Raw genomic sequence first — 20,625 nt, forward strand, 5'->3', positions numbered from 1 at the left:
CCAAGAGGACAATAATCTTTGCTTTAGACAACAAAGCAGCATCCTGGCAATCTATCAGATACTGCATCACAGGTACGGCGCAAAGAAGTGACCTCCCACAGGGAGACTGTACCTTCTTCTGGCAGCCACGCTCAACAGCTAACCAAATGCAACCTTAAATTCCTTCTACATATAGTCCAACTTTGCCATGAGTAAATAAGTATTTTAGCCTGGCTGTATGGAAAACAAAAAAACCCAAACAAACCAAAACAAAAACAACCAACCTTCCATCTCTATAAAACATCACTAAATCCAAATCTGTTCTGTAACAGCTGAACCTAACAATTATTTTTTTTCTAACAAATACTAACCTTATTTATTTTTAATCCAATGGCTAGACATCTTGACTGAGGTATTAAAATCTCTGTTAGGATTCTTTCCTTCAATATAATGGCTCATTTCCCTTATAAAATCATTAATAGAAAATAAAGCCCTTTTTGTTAACTTTAATCTTACCTCCTTGCAAGTGCGCCAGAGGCATTTTAATATGGATCAGGTCATGAATATTACAAATTACAGCAGCAACGTGTGGCAACAAAGGATCAGATTATTCATATAACAGTAATACCTTCTTCCTTCTTTGACAGAAAAAAGAAGGAAGCGGTATGCACTGATCTCTCAGGACAAAAGTCAGTTCCTCTTAACTCTGTGTTTTTCTGATACTTACAAACCCAGGTTTACGGTATGAAGGAACAGCAGAGCACAAACCTTAGAGTGATGAACGAGGGGTAGTACAAGGTGTAATAAAACCTACTTCATTTTATGTCAAAATTCTCTCCTGTTTCACATGATGTACAGTAGGAAGTTAAGCTAGAGCAGGAAAATGTTAGTAGGCACTGTTTTCGCATCAAGTCTCCTATGGTAGATTCATGGCAGATGCATTATGAACAAAGCAAAACTATGTAGAGGCAGGCACAATTATGGGAGAATTAATGTACCAACAAGAACAGCATTGGCCGTAGATGCAGTATAACACAGTGAAATTAAATTCACAGTTGATTTACACATCAGTATTTCAATGCAGAAAGGCATACCCCATTAAAGTTTGCGTTTTTCCTTGGGTAATGCTGGAACACAGGACAATTGCAGCCTATTTTCCCTATTTGAAACAGATACACTGGGAAAGACTTATATAGTCTTCATACGGGTCCATGGGGAGGGAAAAGACAAGAGCGATGACCAAATGGAAGGGAAAAGTGTTATTCATACACACCTGTGATCCATTACAGAGCCCTCTGCACATTGCCTTACCACCACAGTACACAAAACTTATTTCCAAAAATCCAAAGATTTAGATCAAGTTATAATACAATAAAGAGAGATATCACCTTTAATACATCCTATTCCTTTACCATAACTCAAGCAAGTTTCAGGTGACACTCACAGTAAATGCCAGTTGCCCAGGCCAAAGGACACAGTATTAGCCCCCTCTCAACGCTACACTTCAAAGGGAAGTGAACGTTTTTGTGCCACTGAAATATTCCTGTTGAACTCCGCTAAAAACAATCTGCTGGACCCGGGTTGATAGAAACTCCAAGAAGAGATGAATGAAGACTTCCAGGATACCTTCCCCAAAGAGAAAATTTAAATTCTTCAGCAATACACAGCATTAACACAATACGGGACAAGTCTGTCAAGGAGAAGCCTTTGAAAGATGATGCTGGTTTTGCAGAAAAACTTGGACTCTCTGATTTTTGGGGCCAGGCTGGAGTCCTAACTCTAATTAAATTCTAATCCGCTTTTCCCAGGTTTCATAAAATTCTGCCTCAAGTAGGCTTATCTTCTACAAAGTGCAGCATGATCTCACTGAAGAATCTGTTACAATGAAAACATGTTAGTACTAAAGCCATAAAAGACTGAGGAAATTACGGATATTTTCCCCCAAACTAGTGGCTTGTCCTAATATCACTTAAAAAAAAAAAAAAAAAGTACATTCACAGGTCTGCTTGAAAAGTGTGAACTTGCTGTTTAAGTGTTTTTTCAATGTTATCTCCATTTTGTTCTTTAATTAATAAAAGGATACATGCACTGACATTATAAACACTAATTTGCTATTTAGCATCCCAAATTAGGAAGCATAAACATTTATGCACTTCATTAAACACTACCTAAGAACACTTTGAGATTAACAGGAGACAAGCTAGGCTGTTAAATGCAATTTTGGAATACACATAAAAAGACACTCCTCCTCCTCCCGCCCCTCTCTATGAATGCCCCCCGGCTCCATCCTACTGGCACCAGCCCTTATGAGATGAACCTTGGAAACCAGTGATATCCGACACATCTGTGCAACCACAAGTGCCAGTTTAAGGGAAGGGACCGGAATGCAGGGACATGAGCAGCGAAAGCAGGGCGTACTCTTTTGGCATCACAGCATACTTAGATTGGCACAAGCCAGTCATGAAATAGCCCTTTAGAAAGCATAAACCAAATACTTACTCCCTGAATTAACTCATCATTTAAGCACGTGGCATATAGGAAGAGACAATGTGCTATTTTTCTCCATGTCTTCCAAAACAGGCACTGCAGTTCCAGCACCTCCTCTCCCTTCCCCTCTTTCTTCCATCCACCCCAGCCCTTTAAAGAATCCTTGCAGTGCTCCGTTCAAATTATCTACACCTACAGGACACTGAAACAGGCTTAATGTTAGGGTATCCCAGTGCTACAGGACGATGATAAGAAAAGGTAAGTCTCTCAAAACTACAAGAGGCAGAACTTCAGTGGTAGAAAGGAAACAAATGCTGACACTCCGGAACAGACAGCCTAAAAGGTAGATAATCACATCTCTGTGTGTAAAATAAATGGAAGGTTAACTAAGATCACAAATATAACAAATCCTCAACAGTCCAGGCCCTAAGTTATCTCTACAAACCTTACTCCTAAAATCCTTCATGAAACAAGACTTAAGGCTGTTTTCTTCCACTTACAGACAATCAGGTATAATTCAGACCCACAACAAATTATTCCTTATAACTCCACATCACAAATCTAACTTCAATGTAGAAAATTATTTTTATTTTTTATTTAAATTTGTGCTAAAAGTGTTTGTTGTTAAACTATGGACTTAGAGGAAATGTACTAAATTTTCCATTATACATAATCTTGCCATAGTGTGGCAATCTTTAAATCGACTGAGAATACAAATACACTAAAAATATAGTGTTTCAAGAACAGGAATGTGGACATACTGAAGAGCATTTTACCATAACCAGAAATCTGAAAAGTGCATTGGTGCCTGAAAAAGAACTGCTTTTAGATTTTAATTTTTTTTTTTTTTTTTTAATAAATTACCATGTTTTTACAACTTACAGCTTTGGGTTCTTTGTTGTTTGGGTTTTTTTAAACTATGACAGCAATGGTGATCTAAGTACAAGATAATAAGTGAAAAAGAGGCATTCTTTATGTGTTTTTGACCAAATATATTGTTAGAGATCAAAACAAAGATTTATAAAAACAAACAGATTAAAATTTCAGTTCAGAAAAACACTTTGTAAAATACAATAAAACCCTTTTTAATAGCAAAGTGGATTTTGTACAGTTCTTCCTTCTACGCAGATGTCCACTGCACCTAGATCCACTAACTGCAGGACAACAAAATGTAGGCAAAAAGGGTTGGTGTTCGCAGAATTACAACCTATATACAGAACTGCAGATAACATACTGCAACTCATTGGAAAAACCTTTGAAAATTCACTGTTTCATTATGAGTTGACTTACAATATATCTTACATTATTTACAAGCAGATTACACCATAGAAAGGCTTTTGACAGAACTGCTCAAAAAATTAATCAGTTATAGGAGTAACGCTTGAAGTCAGTTTCTCCCATCAGCAAAAGTGCCACACAAATCAAAAAACAACACTTAAGTAAAACACTAAGACTTTATTAAAAATCCAAAATTTATTGCAAATTGTACTTTGCACTTTCTCTCCTTTCTTCATTTTTAGACGATTTATTGATATCCATTATTTTTTCACAGATGTACTTGTTGACTTTGGAGAGTCTCTGTGCAATTTCTGTTTCATCCACAGTTTCTTGTGCTATTCTATCATACAAACATTCTGGGGAGAAAAAAAAAAAAAAGAAAGAGCCATTAGTATACTTCTAGAAAAGAATACACCCATTTGTTGAGCTAACTACTCAAGAGACAGCATTGAGTAAGCACTGTATTTGTTGCAAGACAACAGAAGCTTTCATTGATTCACTATCTTGTTAAAGACAAGATTTTTCACCGAGCTTGAATCTTTGTCATGTCCAACTTCCAGTTACGCAGTGTCTACATTGATAGGCTTTCTATACAGAACCAAGGCTAAACCCCACCTTTTACAGTGTCAGTTTTGCCTGCCTAACTCTTGTATTTGTCCGTATCTCCACAGCAGATTTAGGATCTTCTCCCAGGTGAATGCTCTCACTAGAACTGTTGCTATCTACAGTTCACTGAGTCCCTCCTACCATCACACCTACAAGACCATAAGCGAATGATTATGGTTAGGAAGAGAAGCAGTAACCAGTAGGAGAAGACATTAATCAATTTATTTTAGTTTTTAAATCTGTTCAACATGCATTAATGTCTGCATCTTTATCAGACACCCTGTCCCTGGGCGTATTTCACTTTTATTAATAGATTTTTCAGGGTGAGAGCCATCTTCTTGCACGTTTGCGCAATACACTTTTGTAAACTTAATTGGAAAACAAAAAGCAAGCAATAGTCATAACTGCAAAAGCAATGAGGGCAATGAAAGTTGAGACAACTCTGCTCCACAGAGGCGGTAGTTCAGTGCCAGAATCCTGCAGAAGTTACTGAAATTAGACGTGGTTTAACACACCCAACTCCTTAGTGACAGGCAGGTTTGGGGTTTTGTCTTCCTAACCAGGACAATGTATTTTGTTTTGCAGGCTTCCCAGACTGATTAAACAAACTCTGTTCTGCTTTGCCTAGTAATCTGTTCCAGTAGCCGTTTATTGCTTCATATATAGAAAGCCACAGAGATTACCACTTAATTAACATGGTTTATAACATTTCTAATGCATCATATTAAAAAGTTATGGAAATTAAGTACTACGCATGCTTTGTAGTTCATTTTGAAACCTCTCAGAAGTTTTATAAAAGGTTATTTTTGCATTAACAAGGTTTATAAGAGTGCTCATGCATCATACTTATATAATTTCATTATTACATACTACACAGTAGGGATTTTTAAGAAGCTAGAGATATCAGACACATTAAGAGCTAACGCTGTTGTTCAAAAGTCTATTTTAAATAAGCTAGCCTGCGTCCACAAAATAATGAGAACATCTAAAGCAATGTCAATTTTATGTTGTAAGATGTACTGAATGTAAAATAAATAAAATTTATCAGTATGCAGCCTGATAGCTGAAATGCTGATCATCACTAAACTACGATTTGAAATGCGGCACCTAAGAAGAGGCATGTCACTGAGAACCTGAAGAAACCCAGTGTGTCTGTAGGACATAAACTTTTACTACAACAATCTCAGGAATACTCCCAGGTTGCAGCAGATACACCTAGTAAGGTGAACTTCCAGTAAAATCCGGGCTATGTTATTAGTTTTGGCAACAATGTCAAGCAAAGAATCACTCAACAGAACTCATTCAGCAGCTGTGATTCTTAAAGCCAGTGTGACCCAGACAGATCTATGTCAGTCATCAAAGTCCTTCCCCTTCGATCTCTTCCATTTCTATGAGGGGCTGCAGAAATAGCAGCTTAGTAGTCACATAAGGATGCTGGCTTAGGGGTTCCAAAGAGTGATTTGGGGGTTCTGCTTCTTCGTCTTTTGGCTTTAGAGGAGATGCAGATACCCCTTTGCACTTCTGACTGGACCAAAAATTCAAGACGACCTCAAATGCTAACCAGGAGCTTTATTTCTATCTGTGATGCCTGATCCAAGTCACTGGCCGTGTAAACTCTAACTTCCTCGCATTTCACCGTTTGTCCACTTGCTACTCATTTGTTTTGTTTTGCTTTCTTCTCCATTTCTCCGTAACTTAATAACTTATTTGATCACTTGTAGCTTTCCAAGAAAGACTGCTGGCATGATGGGGCAAGAGCTGCTAACGCTGATGCAAATGCAAAGGCCACACGATGTGGAAAATCACGGTTATGTGCTACCCAGTACCTCTGACACAGGAAGTCTGTCTGCTGCCACCTCAACATCAGCCATGCAACCTTTAAATGTTTCAAGAGGAGACTGTACGGTCTTGAGTCTAACAAAAAGGCAGTCAAAGACAAGACGGAAAAAAACACTGGGAAAAGGAACATGGAAAACCAGGGTGTGGAACAGCAGAATTCAAATGAGGGTTAAGGCTGGAATCAATAGTATGATAGAATACACAGAAAAACGAGGAAATAGAGAAGAGGTGAATTGCTGGAAAGTATAAAAATATGGAAGAGAAGAAAGGGACGGGCCCCATCTGCCTCTCAGCACATACCTGTTGGAGCATATTCCCAAACTCACCGTTGTCAAAACAAGGGGAGTTAGAAGAAAGCTATAATTTTAACGGCTCTAGCAACACAGACTAGCCCTGACTGAAACAGAAGAAGAAATTTTCACAGAAGCAACCTTGCCAGGAGTGCTGGGGAGCAACAGCCTCTAGCAAGGAAACTAGAAAACTCTTTGCAATGGGCCAGTGCACAGGAACCCTTTTGACTGTGTCTGTAAGTGTGCATCTGGGTAACCAATTCTGTCTCCCATTAGGAGCTCACAAGGGTTGCCACAGCCACAGAGTGGATTCCTTACGTGGCCAGTACCTCATTACTTTACTACATGTGTTAGGATTGCACCAAAGGCCCCAGCCAGAACTAGAAAATCAGTGTGGAACAGCTTGCACTTCCACATATAACACATATTAGTTAAAAAAACCCCATGTCTTTTACTCATTTCTTACAAACTAAGAAAAGATACAGTACGAATATCAGTTTCCAACTTTTCCCCACACAACACAGACAGACACATGCACACACTCAAACAGGAATCACATTTCTTACTTCCAAAACATGATACTTGCAAGGTAGATTACAACAGCTCTTAAAGAGTTCATCGTTAAGAGCACGTAGCAACTAAGAACAGGAAATGCAGACTATTGAAGCTCGATCAAATACGGAGATTTCTTTCAGCCCTACTGCAATTTAGTACGAATACAAAACCTAAAAATCTAATTTCAGTATGTATTCCATGAGGAACCAACTCAGTTCTGACTTAAAAAGAAGCCTGAAATACCAAAAGAGACAGAAATGAATGCAAAACACAAGCACGATGATACAAAGGGACTGAAATTCACTATTCATTTTAAATAAAGGAGAAGGCTTTCTCTAAGTACTACATACATGGACTCAGGCTTGCAGTTACTGAAAGTGTCATTGCAATTTCTCCTGCCACATGGGTCAGCAATTTATCCTTCCTGTTCAAATTCCATTTCAAGTGCAACAATTAATTTTTACTATTTCCATTTGCTCCACTTAGAAGGGTAACACTATTCTTTCTTGCCTTTGAAGGTATTTGTATGCTTACAGTCACAGCTATAATGGTTTCTGTGCCTCATGCCAGAGCTGGTTACATTCTGGATGAAAGAATGTGGTAAAGCTACTCTCAGGCTTGTTAGAAGGAATATATGCATTTAAAAAAAAATCACTAAGTTATAAATGAAATCCAGAACAACATGGTGTTCTCCAGGCTCAGAGTCCTGTCCTGCAAGTGGTTCAAAGTGATGATCTTCTTTAACCTCACTGAAGTACAACTCTTCAGCTGCAAAGGCCTGCACTGTGCACAGCTATTGCAATGTGCTTCACTTTTCCTGAATAAGTATGCACTTCACAATGCAATAGCAATTTGAATTACAGGTTTTAATCAGTTAATTTAATATGAGCTGAAAAGAAGCATCTTTCAACTCAATGATTAATAGTTAAACTCCAAAGCAGGAAGCAAAAGTTTTCAAATAACCTACCTCTGACAATGCTTAATTTGTGAGGTGAGAGAGGTGGCTTGGGAACGGCATCTTTCTTTTTTTTGGTTGCAACTCCTGTGACACTTCTGTTCTTGAGAACATCTGTTCCCCAAATCATAACCGCTAGATTTTTTGTATACTTTGAATCTCCTTGTGTTACTTGCAGCTGGTGCCATTTCTCCTCATCTACCCAAATTCCACTGCCAAGATGGACCTAGAAGGTAGTAATAATAACAACTTATCTATGGTATGTAGCACACAACAGTATCCAAGTGCTGTACGAACATTAATATTAGGTACTATAATAACAGTAATAAGGGCTGAACAAATCCATTTTGCCTAATTCTGAAATTTCTACAACTTTGTGGGTCAGGGAGTTCACTAGTAATCAGCATGGGTCTCACATGAGTGCAACCAGCAAGCCCAACTGGGCACAAATGCTGGCCCTGTGAAGAACCACAGAGAATATTTTGTACCTTTTATGTTTATGCTTCTAGTTCCTGAAGTACAGAGCAGACACCTGAACTGCCTCTGCACACAGAAAGCTTTGTTCACGTGGTGATGAACTTCATTCAGTCGGACCCACACTTGCTCATCAACCATCCTTAGGCTGGCGCTGTGTATGTTTGACCTGATAGTCCTGATGACTAAGACACCATCAAGTCAACCTCTTACATAATATAGTTCCTTTTTGTTCTCAATTCTTCTTACTCTCTACTTTTTGCCTCAACATAGTCTATCACCTGAAAGACTATGTTCAGGAACAGAGACAGAAGAAGGAAACAGTAAACACATCTGTATTATAAAGGTATGCACAGCATATAAACCAAGCAGTTGCACCAGCCTAATTCAGGAGTAAGATGAAACATTGTCTTCAGTGTGAAAGCTTTGCTTTGGCTGAAACAGACTCTACTGAAAGCATATTTTGGAGGCAGTAGAGAGGGAAATACTTCCCAAGTCATATCCTGTACCTGTTGGCAAAATTCAGCCTGATCATTTAAAGCAACTAGAAGGGGAGAAAGGATTTTGAGAGCTACAATTTCAATATATGCCAAGAGAGTTTGAAAGTTTTGTCAGCTTCCAATTCTATCATGAAGTTTGCCTATCACGTACAATCGATCTATCCAGGAGAATACTGTTTTGTGGATCATGCAACATCATAAACTTTCCATTATGCAGGCAGTGGGGACCAGAGATATTTCACTGAAGTAGTAAAGCAGGACAATATGGGTACTGGGAAAGGCAGTGTGAGGCCATTGTAGAGTCTCCAAAAGGAAGCTGCTCGAGACTAGTTGCGCTTATTAGTCTTGCTCAGCATTGACTATGGTGGGTTGATTCCCACAAAGCTACCCCGTCTCTCTACCCCAAGCTTCCCAGGGCTCCAAACCTAAAATGAATGCAGGACGAGAATATGAGAACCGTCCTTAGGCTGGCACTGTGTATGTTTGAGCTGATAGTCCTGATGACTAAGACACCATCAAGCAACAGCAAGGAAAATAACTTCACTAGTAATCAGCATGGGTCTCAGATGAGTGCAACCAGTAAGCCCAACTGGGCACAAATGCTGGCCCTGTGAAGAACCACAGAGAATATTTTGTACCTTTTATGTTTATGCTTCTAGTTCCTGGAGTACAGAGCAGACACCTGAACTGCCTCTGCACACAGAAAGCTTTGTTCGCGTGGTGATGAACTTCATTCAGTCGGACCCACACTTGCTCATCATCCATGACAAGCTATCTAGCATGACCTAGCTAGTCTAATTACTGAAAAGATAGAACGTCCTTTCAGATAATTCTGTAAGTGTTAAATACCAAAAACATGTATCAATTGGACTGTTATATCTAAAACTTAGGTTTCATAAAATCTGATCAAATGGAGGTTCTTTCTCTAACACTATAATAAAAACTTACTGCCTCTTCACCATTAAAAAAAAATAACTGGAAAGAAAATTATACAGCAAAACTATGTTAGGAGACTCTGTTTGCCTTAACCGTTTTGCTCTTTTTCTTATTTTCGCTCCTTTCATGTGGTATTACATAAAACTGTGCCTGCTACCCATACAGATCTGAACAGTATCACATTAAGTCCCATTAAATGCAATGAAAATTGGAAAAAGCTACTGTAAAATTTTATAGACTCATAATTCTACTGCCTGTATTCAACTGAATTCCATTTTTCCTTTAAATGGAAACCTGCTTTAATTATTAATGAGGGCTATAACCTGAAGAAATTTTTTAGTATGACAGCATCCTTCAAAAGCAACTAGTTGTTTAAAAACTTAAATAGAAAAATATGAATGGTTTGGCTACCAGCTACCTTACAAAAAACAAATTAAAAGCTTAACTTCCTCAAAGTATAAAGCCACAAAGCAAGCTGCCTCTCCTGAAGAATTTTCTACACTAAGGGGATTTTGAAGCAGCTTTTCACAAGTCCACATGGTATTTAGAATTTGTAACGGACAGAAACGGTACTAGTAATAAACACAAGATGAACACCCCTCTTTTTCCTTCCTTCTGTGTTGTCAAGCCTCTTCACAATTGCTTTAAAAAAATTCACACTCTTTTGGTGCTCTCTACATGTTGTGTAAAACAACTTCAATCAGAGTGAATGGTCTGCGCTCAGAAAACAACCACGTTCCAGTTAGAATTCAGTTATTTCTGTCTTGATCTTGGAAAAGTTATCTCTAAAAATGAGTATAGAGTTACGTATAAAATAACCAAGATTAGAAATGTTGGGACATGCCAAATTTTGGATATCTGTATTACATTAGTAGTAGAGACTGCTGGATTTGATCAAAAATCTGATTGCCCTCTGCCAAAATTAGGGATTGTCTTTGCTAGATTGCTTAGTCTCTTAATCTACAACATTATTAATTAGTTTTAAGGTATTTAAAACAACAAGTTACAGCAAGCATTTTTAATATTTATGTTTCAGACAGATATCTCTTCTTTGAACATGCATCCTTTATTAAAAAAAGTTCTCTCTGCTATGAAACACCTATGGTAAAAGCAACTACGTGACAGACAGCCACAGACACAGAAATCTTATGTCTCCCTTTTTCTATTTCTAGCACTGTTACCGCAAGGAATTTAATCTGTCCAAGTCTCAGTTTACCTCTCTGTAAAACAGGCTTGGTACTGTTTCCTATTACTCCCCATGCTACGGGAAGCTTACTGTACTCCAGATTCAGAAGCCATTTCTTTCTTGCTGGAAGAGCTGCCCTATGGGCCAGACCCTTGGCTTGATGAATCAATGAGAACTTTACCCCCAATTTCAGCAACTGCAGGATTAACCTTCAAGCACAATGCAACAGAAACAACAGCAAACTGAAAGTAATGCTCACCACCACAACTGTGCTAAGCTGTGCAATATATCTAAAATGTATCTCAGAAAATGAACTTTTTTTTTTCTTCTTCTTCTTTTTTCTTTTCTTTAAATGGATGCCATAGGCTCTTTTTGGTAACTCTGTTCTCCCTCTGAAGAGGAGAGATTTATCTGCTTTAAAAGAATCCTACTACAATAAAATCTGATACCACAAAGGGCAAGATTTCTAAAACAGCATTTCAACTGCTTTAGTGGTGCATGTCAATAAAGGAGTAATGAAAAAAAGCCATAAATAAGGGAAACTGAGAAAAAACACTTTCCAACACTCTAAAACCATTATTAGTTCAGATTTCTGGCATCTGAGCTGGCTGAAGCCCCAATAAATAGGCAAACTTAAAGAAAGACCAAAATTGCAAAAAGAAAAGTTAAGGAGAGATTAATATCTGTAAAGACAGAGAAACTTCAGCAACAGAAGTGCCAAGAAGCTGGGAGATGAAATAAAGGTTCAGGAAAAGCTGCGTTCAAGTACTAAAGGATGTGCCCTATCCCACAGACCTGAAGCAGAAAAAAAAAAAAGGAGATAAACGAAACTCTCACAGCAATATATGCCAAGTTTTCACTGCACAAATATATACAAAATATACAAGCAAACGACACATGTTAAATATATTAGGCAAGAAAGCCATCTGAACCAAATACCTGTCAAACTGCCAAGATAATACTATTTTTCACATACATTTTGTCCTCAACAATTATGTTGAATTAATCTTCAAGAATGGCAGACACTTGTGAAGTCAATCTTGTAACAGAAACTGAAAATGCAATACTTCATGATATTCCACTGTATGCCAAAGTTGAAATGGAAGTTTCCTCCTAAAAGGTTCTCAGATTGTGGTACTGAATGTATAAGAAACAGGATCTGCATAGGCAATTCTGAAGGATGCACAGTTTTGTAAAAGAAATATAACATTCATTTAATGATAATGACAACAGCTATAAAAGCAGGCCTTGGTAGGCTAGCAGGCAATGTGTTAAACATGCTGAAGTCTGAAAAACTATCAACTGGGTTCTGGCAAACTGTAGCTAGATGGTATTTCACCAACTTTATAAAAGTATCTGTAAAGTAGTACTGGATCAGCTCAGTTCAGTGGCAACGCTCCCACCAGATTCAAGGAGCCCATTTTCACTCCAGGGTTCATAATGATCTACTGGACTCCAATTCAACCAAAACATGAAGGCTTCTCTGCAATATGACTACAGCACATTAAAAACATTAAAGATGTTTTATGAAAAAGTATTTCTGTTAAATAGACTAATGTAACTTTATAATGTGGGTTACTGACTTTGGTCTACATTTGATGGATTTATGCATGTCACCAACTGAAGACCATGCCAATGTGCTTGTGCATGCATATTTAATAATTATACTCCTTGCATTGAAAACCATTCAATTCTCTCATCACTGAGGATCATTTTTTATGCTGTTCATATTTGTGTAATTTCATAACTTTCCTCAGCATAATAGCACACCTTTATGAAAGCTGAGGAAGTCTGTATGAGCTGCTACCACACAAAACACCTGATATAATGAAAATTCCACAAGAAAATAATCTGATGGACATTTACAAACTATTCATGCTGTATTTAATTGAAAATACCTTTCCATTCTCGAGAATATACTTGTCCATTACTGGAACAGGGGCAGGATAGTACGTTGATGTGTTTGCTTCCTCATTGAAGGTCTTCTGTACCTCAGGTTCAGGCTCAATTGGTTCTTGTTTTACTTTTTCAAGCTCAATGGTAGGTCCTAGACAGTTAAGAAAAGAGAGCTGTCTGCTATCCCAGAGAACAGGAAATCAATCACTTCATCACCCATGGTTAGCATAAAATAACACATTAGTCATGTTCGTTTTAAAGTCAGAAAAGAGTCTAGACCAAAACCCTACTTTTGGAAGTCGATAAATAAAAGCAGGATAAGTAACTCTGCTTTATAAACATTAAAATGTTTAATTTTTTAATTTAAAAGTTTAATTTTTTTCTTAAAGATATGGATAAAATTGCTTCAATGCACACTACAGAAAATATGTTAAAATGACACTGAAATTATAAACCAAAAGCAACAACAGTAAGTCTTCACATAAGAATTACTATATTGCGGCATAGAAACCTGTGCAATTTACTGTGATTATTATATAAATTATCCATAAAGAATTACAAATTTTATAAAAATTTGAAATCTCTTTAGATATAACTGGTATACTAAAAATAGTGAGGATCTAGAGAAATGCTATAAAGGAAACAGGCTTAGGCTACTTATGCTAAAGTACCATGCATGGAAAGAGTATCAAAGATTAAGAAAAAACACATAAATTAGAATTTTGATTGTCCAATCCATCCAACACAGATTTTTATTTTTAATGTAATGAACAAAAATTAAGCACAGATTAAACAACAGAATACTTCCAAGCATATGCTTGAGGCTTTAAAGGAGGATAACTATTTTGTCAGTCATCAACTTTTCCAGATCAAATTTATTAAGTGTTCCTAAAAAGGTAGAAGAACAAAAAAAAAATAATTTGTGAACTAGGTTTCACTATCGCATTCATTGCAGTGGTTGCACCAGAAGTCTAGAACAGGTTACGGCCCCAAGCATATCATTGTCTCTTGATGTCTATCTCTGGGGTCATGAGAAGCTCCAGCAGTCACTGAAGTTCCACGCACAGACGGGGGTTCATTGACACTGCAAAGTTGTCAGCTTAGACCCTGGACACCATAGTAATCAGACGCTTACAGGACCTGTAAGGATAAACTCACCCACTTGTAAGAACTAGATTGTACCAGGTTGGAGCTGACCGCACTGCAGCACTCTGTAGCCCAACCGTGACATCTTCAACAAATGACAATTCAATAATGAGGTCACTGTTCAGCACCCCTCCTCAGTGTTTGTACGCATAGACCAAGCCCTGAATTGATCTAACTCTGCAAGTCAAGTTGGCACCAGAGCTTGTGTCTTGAGTCATGTATCTTAAATAGTTCCTGTACCTGAACAAGTATTCATTCCTCCTCCTTTGTGAAACTGGATTTACAGATTACTACCCAGTGATATCGGCATTTCTTCCGTGTCATCCTATAGCTTATTCTATACCTGCATAGCTAGCTAAATGTTCTCAGCTGACTGCCACTTGACACTCAGCAATAACTACAAGTTGTCTTGGCAACTCGGATAACCCTATACTGCATTGCCACCAACAGGGTCTTAAGAGCCATATGCAATGCAAGCACGGCACAAATACAGAAATCCAAAAAAAAACACCACCGGCATTATAATTTCATAGTAATCTTAGTAAGAACCTCTACTATCATGCATATACAATGGTACAGCCAAAACAAGCTAAACTTTCTAAACTTGAGACTGCTAAACCAATTGAGATTGGGGGAAAGCCCTGGATTGATTAAAGCACCCAAAGCCTGCACACATCTCACCGTGGGCACACCTGAACAAATAGATGCAGTAACGCTAATTGCCAGCGTGAACTTCAGAAGTGATCTTTTAGCTGTTACAAAGTGCTACTTTGAGTTTTCTTACACTTTGAAAGTCAAGTTGAGGAAGACACCTAAGTACAACCACTTTCTTCCCAGAAGGAAACGTTTATCTCAGTTTAAATTCTTTTACTGGAAAGTCTTTTAGACTAAAGAAGTCTTTTACTGTTTTGTTTATAATAATATATTGACACACAGTTGTGATTTCATTTCTGGAGTTCCAAGAAAAACAGCTGATTGAAGTCCACAGTAACCAGGTCAGAAAAACCTCAATTGCAATTCACGCTTTACTGCTTAGAAGTCACCAACAGAAAGCCTTTAAATCGTCTTTTATATTATATTCTACTCATTATTATTTCTCAAACAGAAATCTGCCTCTGTGCAGGTAGTCTTCACAGCTATTTTCACCAACTACTAAAAACTGTATTTTCAACCCAGCATGTTGTGAATTAGACGTGGAACCCGCATTATTGCTTTCTTTCCTCTCTTCTGTAGATCTTGTGCTCTGCATCTGATTTTAATGATGAATAGGACATATAAAAATGTGTACCACTATCTACAGGCTTAACAATGATAGCACTTCTGTAATAAGGATCATAAAAAAATAAAGACAATTCTTCAGAATGCAAAAAGGAAACAAAAGGTTTATTACAAAATCTTTCTCCTTCTGACTGTAAAGTTTCCATAATATCTGAGAGGTCAGCAAGTCCAGACGCAGGATGAAGAGGTAGGCGGCTTCCCTTCATCACCTCTTTTCCTCAAAAATGCATCTTAGGCTACACGCTACTCAAAAATTAGTAAATAAACCAAAATAAATTAACCAATAAAGCAGTCAATATACATTTGTAAGCAGCAAGCTGGTTTTCCACATGGTCTACCAGAATTTGAACGAAAACAACAGGAGTCTGAGAAAGGAAAATATTCTATAAGGTACTCGATAGAAACATTGGACTTTACATCAAAAAAACAAAAAGCTGAATAATAGTAATTCATGTGGCAAGACACAAATACCCTTTCATTCTCCCTATCCCGGTGTTACTCCCAAGACACTGCAAACTGGATCACTGAAATTAAACGGGGATTAAAAATAACCACTTGGAGGGCTCTGTGTGTGCTGATGAATGAATGAAGGTGAATATACTCTCCGACTTTAGAGCAACACTAATTCTTAGCGCTACAACATGAAAATGCAGTATTTATCAGGGACCGAACATCATCTAAACATTATCCCTGATACAACTTCACTACTTCTGGCCATATACAACCATAGTAAAATGCTCAGATCTTACCCTGGAGACAACTACTTTTTTCAAGAGTTATTGAAATTCTTATCTTTTGCAATCCAAGGACTATTTTAAGTTAGGCCTACGGGGAAGAGTCAGTCATTTAATTCTCTAAATCACCTCTCTATTGATAAAACCAGGGCAAACTGGTCTGTTTTGAGGTACAGCAGAACAAAGATAAACTGCAAAGGCCTATGATCATGGGGCTTCCTGATCCTTAAGAGGGCAAGGGAAAAGAGGCTTTGCTGCACACATTCTTCAGGAAGCTCGGATGAGGGATACTGTGACCTCTTCCACGACAGTCATCGTTCCCCCACCGCTTTGGTCCCTAGAGCCCTGGTCAAACGCCTGCCTCCTCCAGGAAGGGATCTGTTGGGCACCAGCATACCAAAATCATAAAGCAGCTTCAACGTATCCCCACAGATCCGTACTGATTTCACTACTGTCATTTGCCACATCTGCTTCCAAGGCTCTTTTAGAACAACGAGCAATTCAGTGTCACCATGCGAAAGATAAAGAACCTCACTCTTCCCACAAGAGTGGCTCAAGTTTAGCAGCAGAGATGAAGGTCCAGGTCTAACGCCAAACAGATTGACTGCTAGCTTCTCACTGAAATCAACATATTGATGGGAAATTAGGAGACTAAATACTTGGCTGAATGTTAGCTCAAGAGGCTGTTCTATATTTGATCTGCAAGCTTAAAATGGCAACAGGCACGCATTTCCCACAGCTGCAATTCATCAGCACAAAACAGCTGTCATCTCATGCAAGGAAATCAGAAGTCTCTAAGGTGAAACAGAAATGCAATTAGTTTGCATTAAGTCCAACCTGCTAGAAGTGCAGCGTAACATAAATTACATGTAATTTGAAACTCTAGGTTTAAGAGATCGCTACAACTGAAGATGAATTCAGAATGCAATCTATTTTCTGAACAATTTTCACAGATTATTCACATACCCAAACATACCTCATTTATAAGATGGAAAAGTAAGGAAGACTAAAGAAGTCTTTACATATCTATTTCTTAATTAAAAGTAGCACTTTTTCATACTGTCATCAGACTCTGTAATTTATAATTTGCTGAAGATGTCTCCCTTTCTAATCATTCACAGATTTTGTACTGATCTTTCTAGAATATGGCTGCTTCTCTATTGTGAATGAGGCTACAAGGAAAGGCAAGAGTTATCAGTGGTTAATGCACTGAGTCTTAGGAAACACACAGCCCATGAAGGACACAGCACATGGGGCCAAATTGTACCTCTGTCATCCATGAAAAGTTCCATACAAGTAGTAACACAAGGGACTTTTTTTTAAATTACCTATAATTCATATTTGTCTATGTATGTCATTAAATTGACTTGTCTTCAATGTAATCAAGATTTGCTTTCAGTTGTAAAGCAAGTGCCAGATTGAGAGAATGGAAATTCAAGCCCAGTATTTAGAGAAGATTCAGCATTTTTTCCAAGAGGTTTTGGAGGGTTTTTCATTTTCTTTTTTTCTTCTTTTTTTTTCCTTTTCTTCTAAGCTTTCTTGATTCAGCTCAAGTAAAAAAAATGCATCCCTTCTTTGTTAAAGTGAAAGAAACAAGACAAAATTCAGAAGCTGTCTTCATTTCATTGCTGGTCTCACCACTCAAATTGCTGTCAAGTCTACCAACTAAATTGGTATTTTACGCTGTTCAGCCCCATTGCCTACTAACATCTGGCTGGTACTCCATTCACATAAATTGCAGCTAACTACTTGCAGATGAAGAAACATCTTTCCATCCAAGGAAAATTTTAGAAAACTCAGTGGAATCTACTGCCAACCACATCATGTTTTTCAGACTGTGGAAACCTTGCCTATTTAATTTTATTTAAAAAGTTATCTAGAATGTTTATAATGAGTAATAACATTTTAATTATGCACAGTGTAACAGTGATGAGCATTCACAATCAAACACCCAGTTTAAATCATCAGATGCTACTTTGAGAACCTGTCTCCAAACTTGCGGGCACACCTTAACACATGCTACATACAGCACAGGCACATGCTCTCTCAGGTTTGGGTTTGTACATGAATAGAACTCAGACCCACATGCAAATTGCATGCACTCGTTCAAGTCAAGTAGAAGAGCCGATATCCAATTTACATGCAAAAATTAAGTTTCCAGATACACAAAGGCAGACATAAGAAACAGCATGCTAAGTCTGGATGCACAAATTTTAACCAAGTTTCAGTCACCAAGCAAATCTTCAACACAGCAGTACCGCATTCTAATAGCAAATAAGTATAAAATTAGTAAAATATTTGAAGGTATTCCAAGGGTACCATCTTCAATGAAAAGGATGAATTTTTTATTTTATCTTTTTTCCCCCATTTATTCCAACATAACGGTTGAATAATTGTTATAAACCAAAACAAATGAGCAATTGACTCAAGATATTTAAAATTTAAATCCAAATTACACAAACCTGCATTCTGTAACAAAAGTTAATAAACGGGACACTAATATAAAAAAAAGTTTTTAAAATTATTCTTTAACAATCCATTATTTTTCAAATAGCACGGCTGTTTAAAGCCACTGCTAAGAAATTCAGGAGTATACCATATTCTAACGAGCTACTAATTTTCAGAGGGGGCAAAAAAGGGAAGGTAACACAGTCACTTACATAACAACAAACAAAATCCCTAACTGAAAAGAATAAAATAATTTTAGCCCAAATCTTCATTGCACTGCCTCTTCTTTTCTTTTTTTTTTTTTTTCCTTTCTTTTTTCAACTGGAACATATTGGTATATTTTGCAGATGATGCTTTATTATGATTTTCAGCATATACTGGAAGGTCAAAGACTCTTTAAAATACAGCTGCTTAAAATGGAACTCTGATTCAACCATACCACAAAGATCTCTACTATCATTAAAGAAAAACCCAGACATACATAGCATACAAATTCAACACATATTGTACAGCCACAGCAGAAAACCCTTTTAACATTCAATGTCCAGTTTAACAACCACTGCTATTCTTCAAATATGTTTCCATTACTAGTGATCACACTTGAAAAATTCATTAAAACTTGTCCCATTTAAGTCCAGCACTTACCACTACCTAGTCTTAGAAGGAGTACATCCTGGAGTCTCCTGTTCAAGTTTCTGAGCTCTTTCATTTCTGACACGAGTGCCCCATACTCCTTTAGCTTCTTTGCCTGTTGCACAAGCTGTCTACGTGTTCTCTCAAGCTCCTGTTGAATATGTCTCATTTCTTCTTGTTGCTGTTGGTAACTCCTCAGCAATTCTTCATAGAGAATCCGAGGAACTACAGCATCATCCATGTTGTTCATGCTTTCCGAAGTCTCCATAAAAGCCTCCTCAGGGCTGGAAGCATTACTGAGACTCATCCCATTCTGTTTTTCAAGCCGAGCAACAACTGCTTCAATGCTTTTGTGTGTACCTTCACTTTGTTTCCTCCCATCTTGTCTCTGTATGTTACAATAAAAAAATAAAACAATTAGGAAGGCAGTAAGATGTAAGACAAATTAAAATTCTACAGACTTGGGAACAATTAATATTCTTGTTTTCCAAAAAAAAGCAAGACAAAGTCTGCCTGCAAAAAATGTTTTGCCTATCAGATTCTTGTGAATGTACATCATAACGATCATGCACACCTGATCAGCTAAATGCACGTACAAACTTCTGAGGTGGCTAAAGGCCTGCCTTTCTGCTTTTGTGCAACACTTGCAAGCTAAGCGTATATAGGTCACTTGATTCCATACACAAAGATAACTAATTTCTTTTAAAAAAATTGGATCTGGATCTCTTTTCCTTTGAAGTTTACCCCTAACATTTAGATTTCCAACAGCAATGGATTTGCTGATAAGTAAGAGAAAGAATCAACGATGTGCTATGTTTGTCACCTGTAACAATAGAGATGAAAGCAGCATTTGGTGAACAGAGGGCTTGTCCTTCCCACACTTAGGGAGACAAAACTTTTTCTGACTATTCTTCTAGCATGTTCACCCAACTGCCTGATTCAAGTGACTGAGTTAACACTAACAGCAAACACTGAAAGGGAATTGAAAACACAGAACTTGGAGACAGAATATATCATCCAGTGTCATCTTCCTGATCAGCTGAATCCTTCTGTATTAGTACTGCATTGCAGAGGCTTCATCTCCTTTGCACTCTCAGCAGAAATTTACCTTCAGTCATCTGCATAAACCCTACGAATTAAAGCACACCTCTTTTCTGGGGCCTTGATAGTGGTATTAAAATATGACAGTATGGGTAAAAGTCACTAAGTTTTATTGGCCAAATATGGAAAAAGCATTTGAACTTCCAAGCAACTGCAAGGAAAGCAAATGTAGCTCATAGGTTAGAGACAAGAAGCTGACACTATCAATTCCTATACCACAATATCCATGAGCAATGTGTCAGAAAATTAGATTATTTGATGTTACGCCTGCTCCATGCATGTTCTAAAAAAAAAAAAAAATATA

At 37.6% G+C, this 20,625-nt stretch overlaps 1 protein-coding gene across 1 annotated transcript; it reads right to left on the reverse strand.

Annotated features, from left to right (window-relative positions):
• Positions 1-3,939: 3,939 nt before the first annotated feature.
• On the reverse strand, positions 3,940-19,608 carry BEND5 (BEN domain containing 5). The gene is made up of 4 exons (XM_010075496.1): positions 19,233-19,608; positions 12,984-13,132; positions 8,002-8,215; positions 3,940-4,100 (listed from the first exon to the last, which is right to left on the reverse strand). Exons 1-4 carry the CDS (start codon positions 19,525-19,527, stop codon positions 3,940-3,942), a joined length of 819 nt encoding a protein of 272 aa, XP_010073798.1. The 5' UTR covers positions 19,528-19,608.
• Between the last annotated feature and the right edge of the window lie 1,017 nt (positions 19,609-20,625).

Source organism: Pterocles gutturalis, unplaced genomic scaffold (assembly GCF_000699245.1).
Source record: "Pterocles gutturalis isolate BGI_N339 unplaced genomic scaffold, ASM69924v1 scaffold30327, whole genome shotgun sequence".
Taxonomy (NCBI): domain Eukaryota; kingdom Metazoa; phylum Chordata; class Aves; order Pterocliformes; family Pteroclidae; genus Pterocles; species Pterocles gutturalis.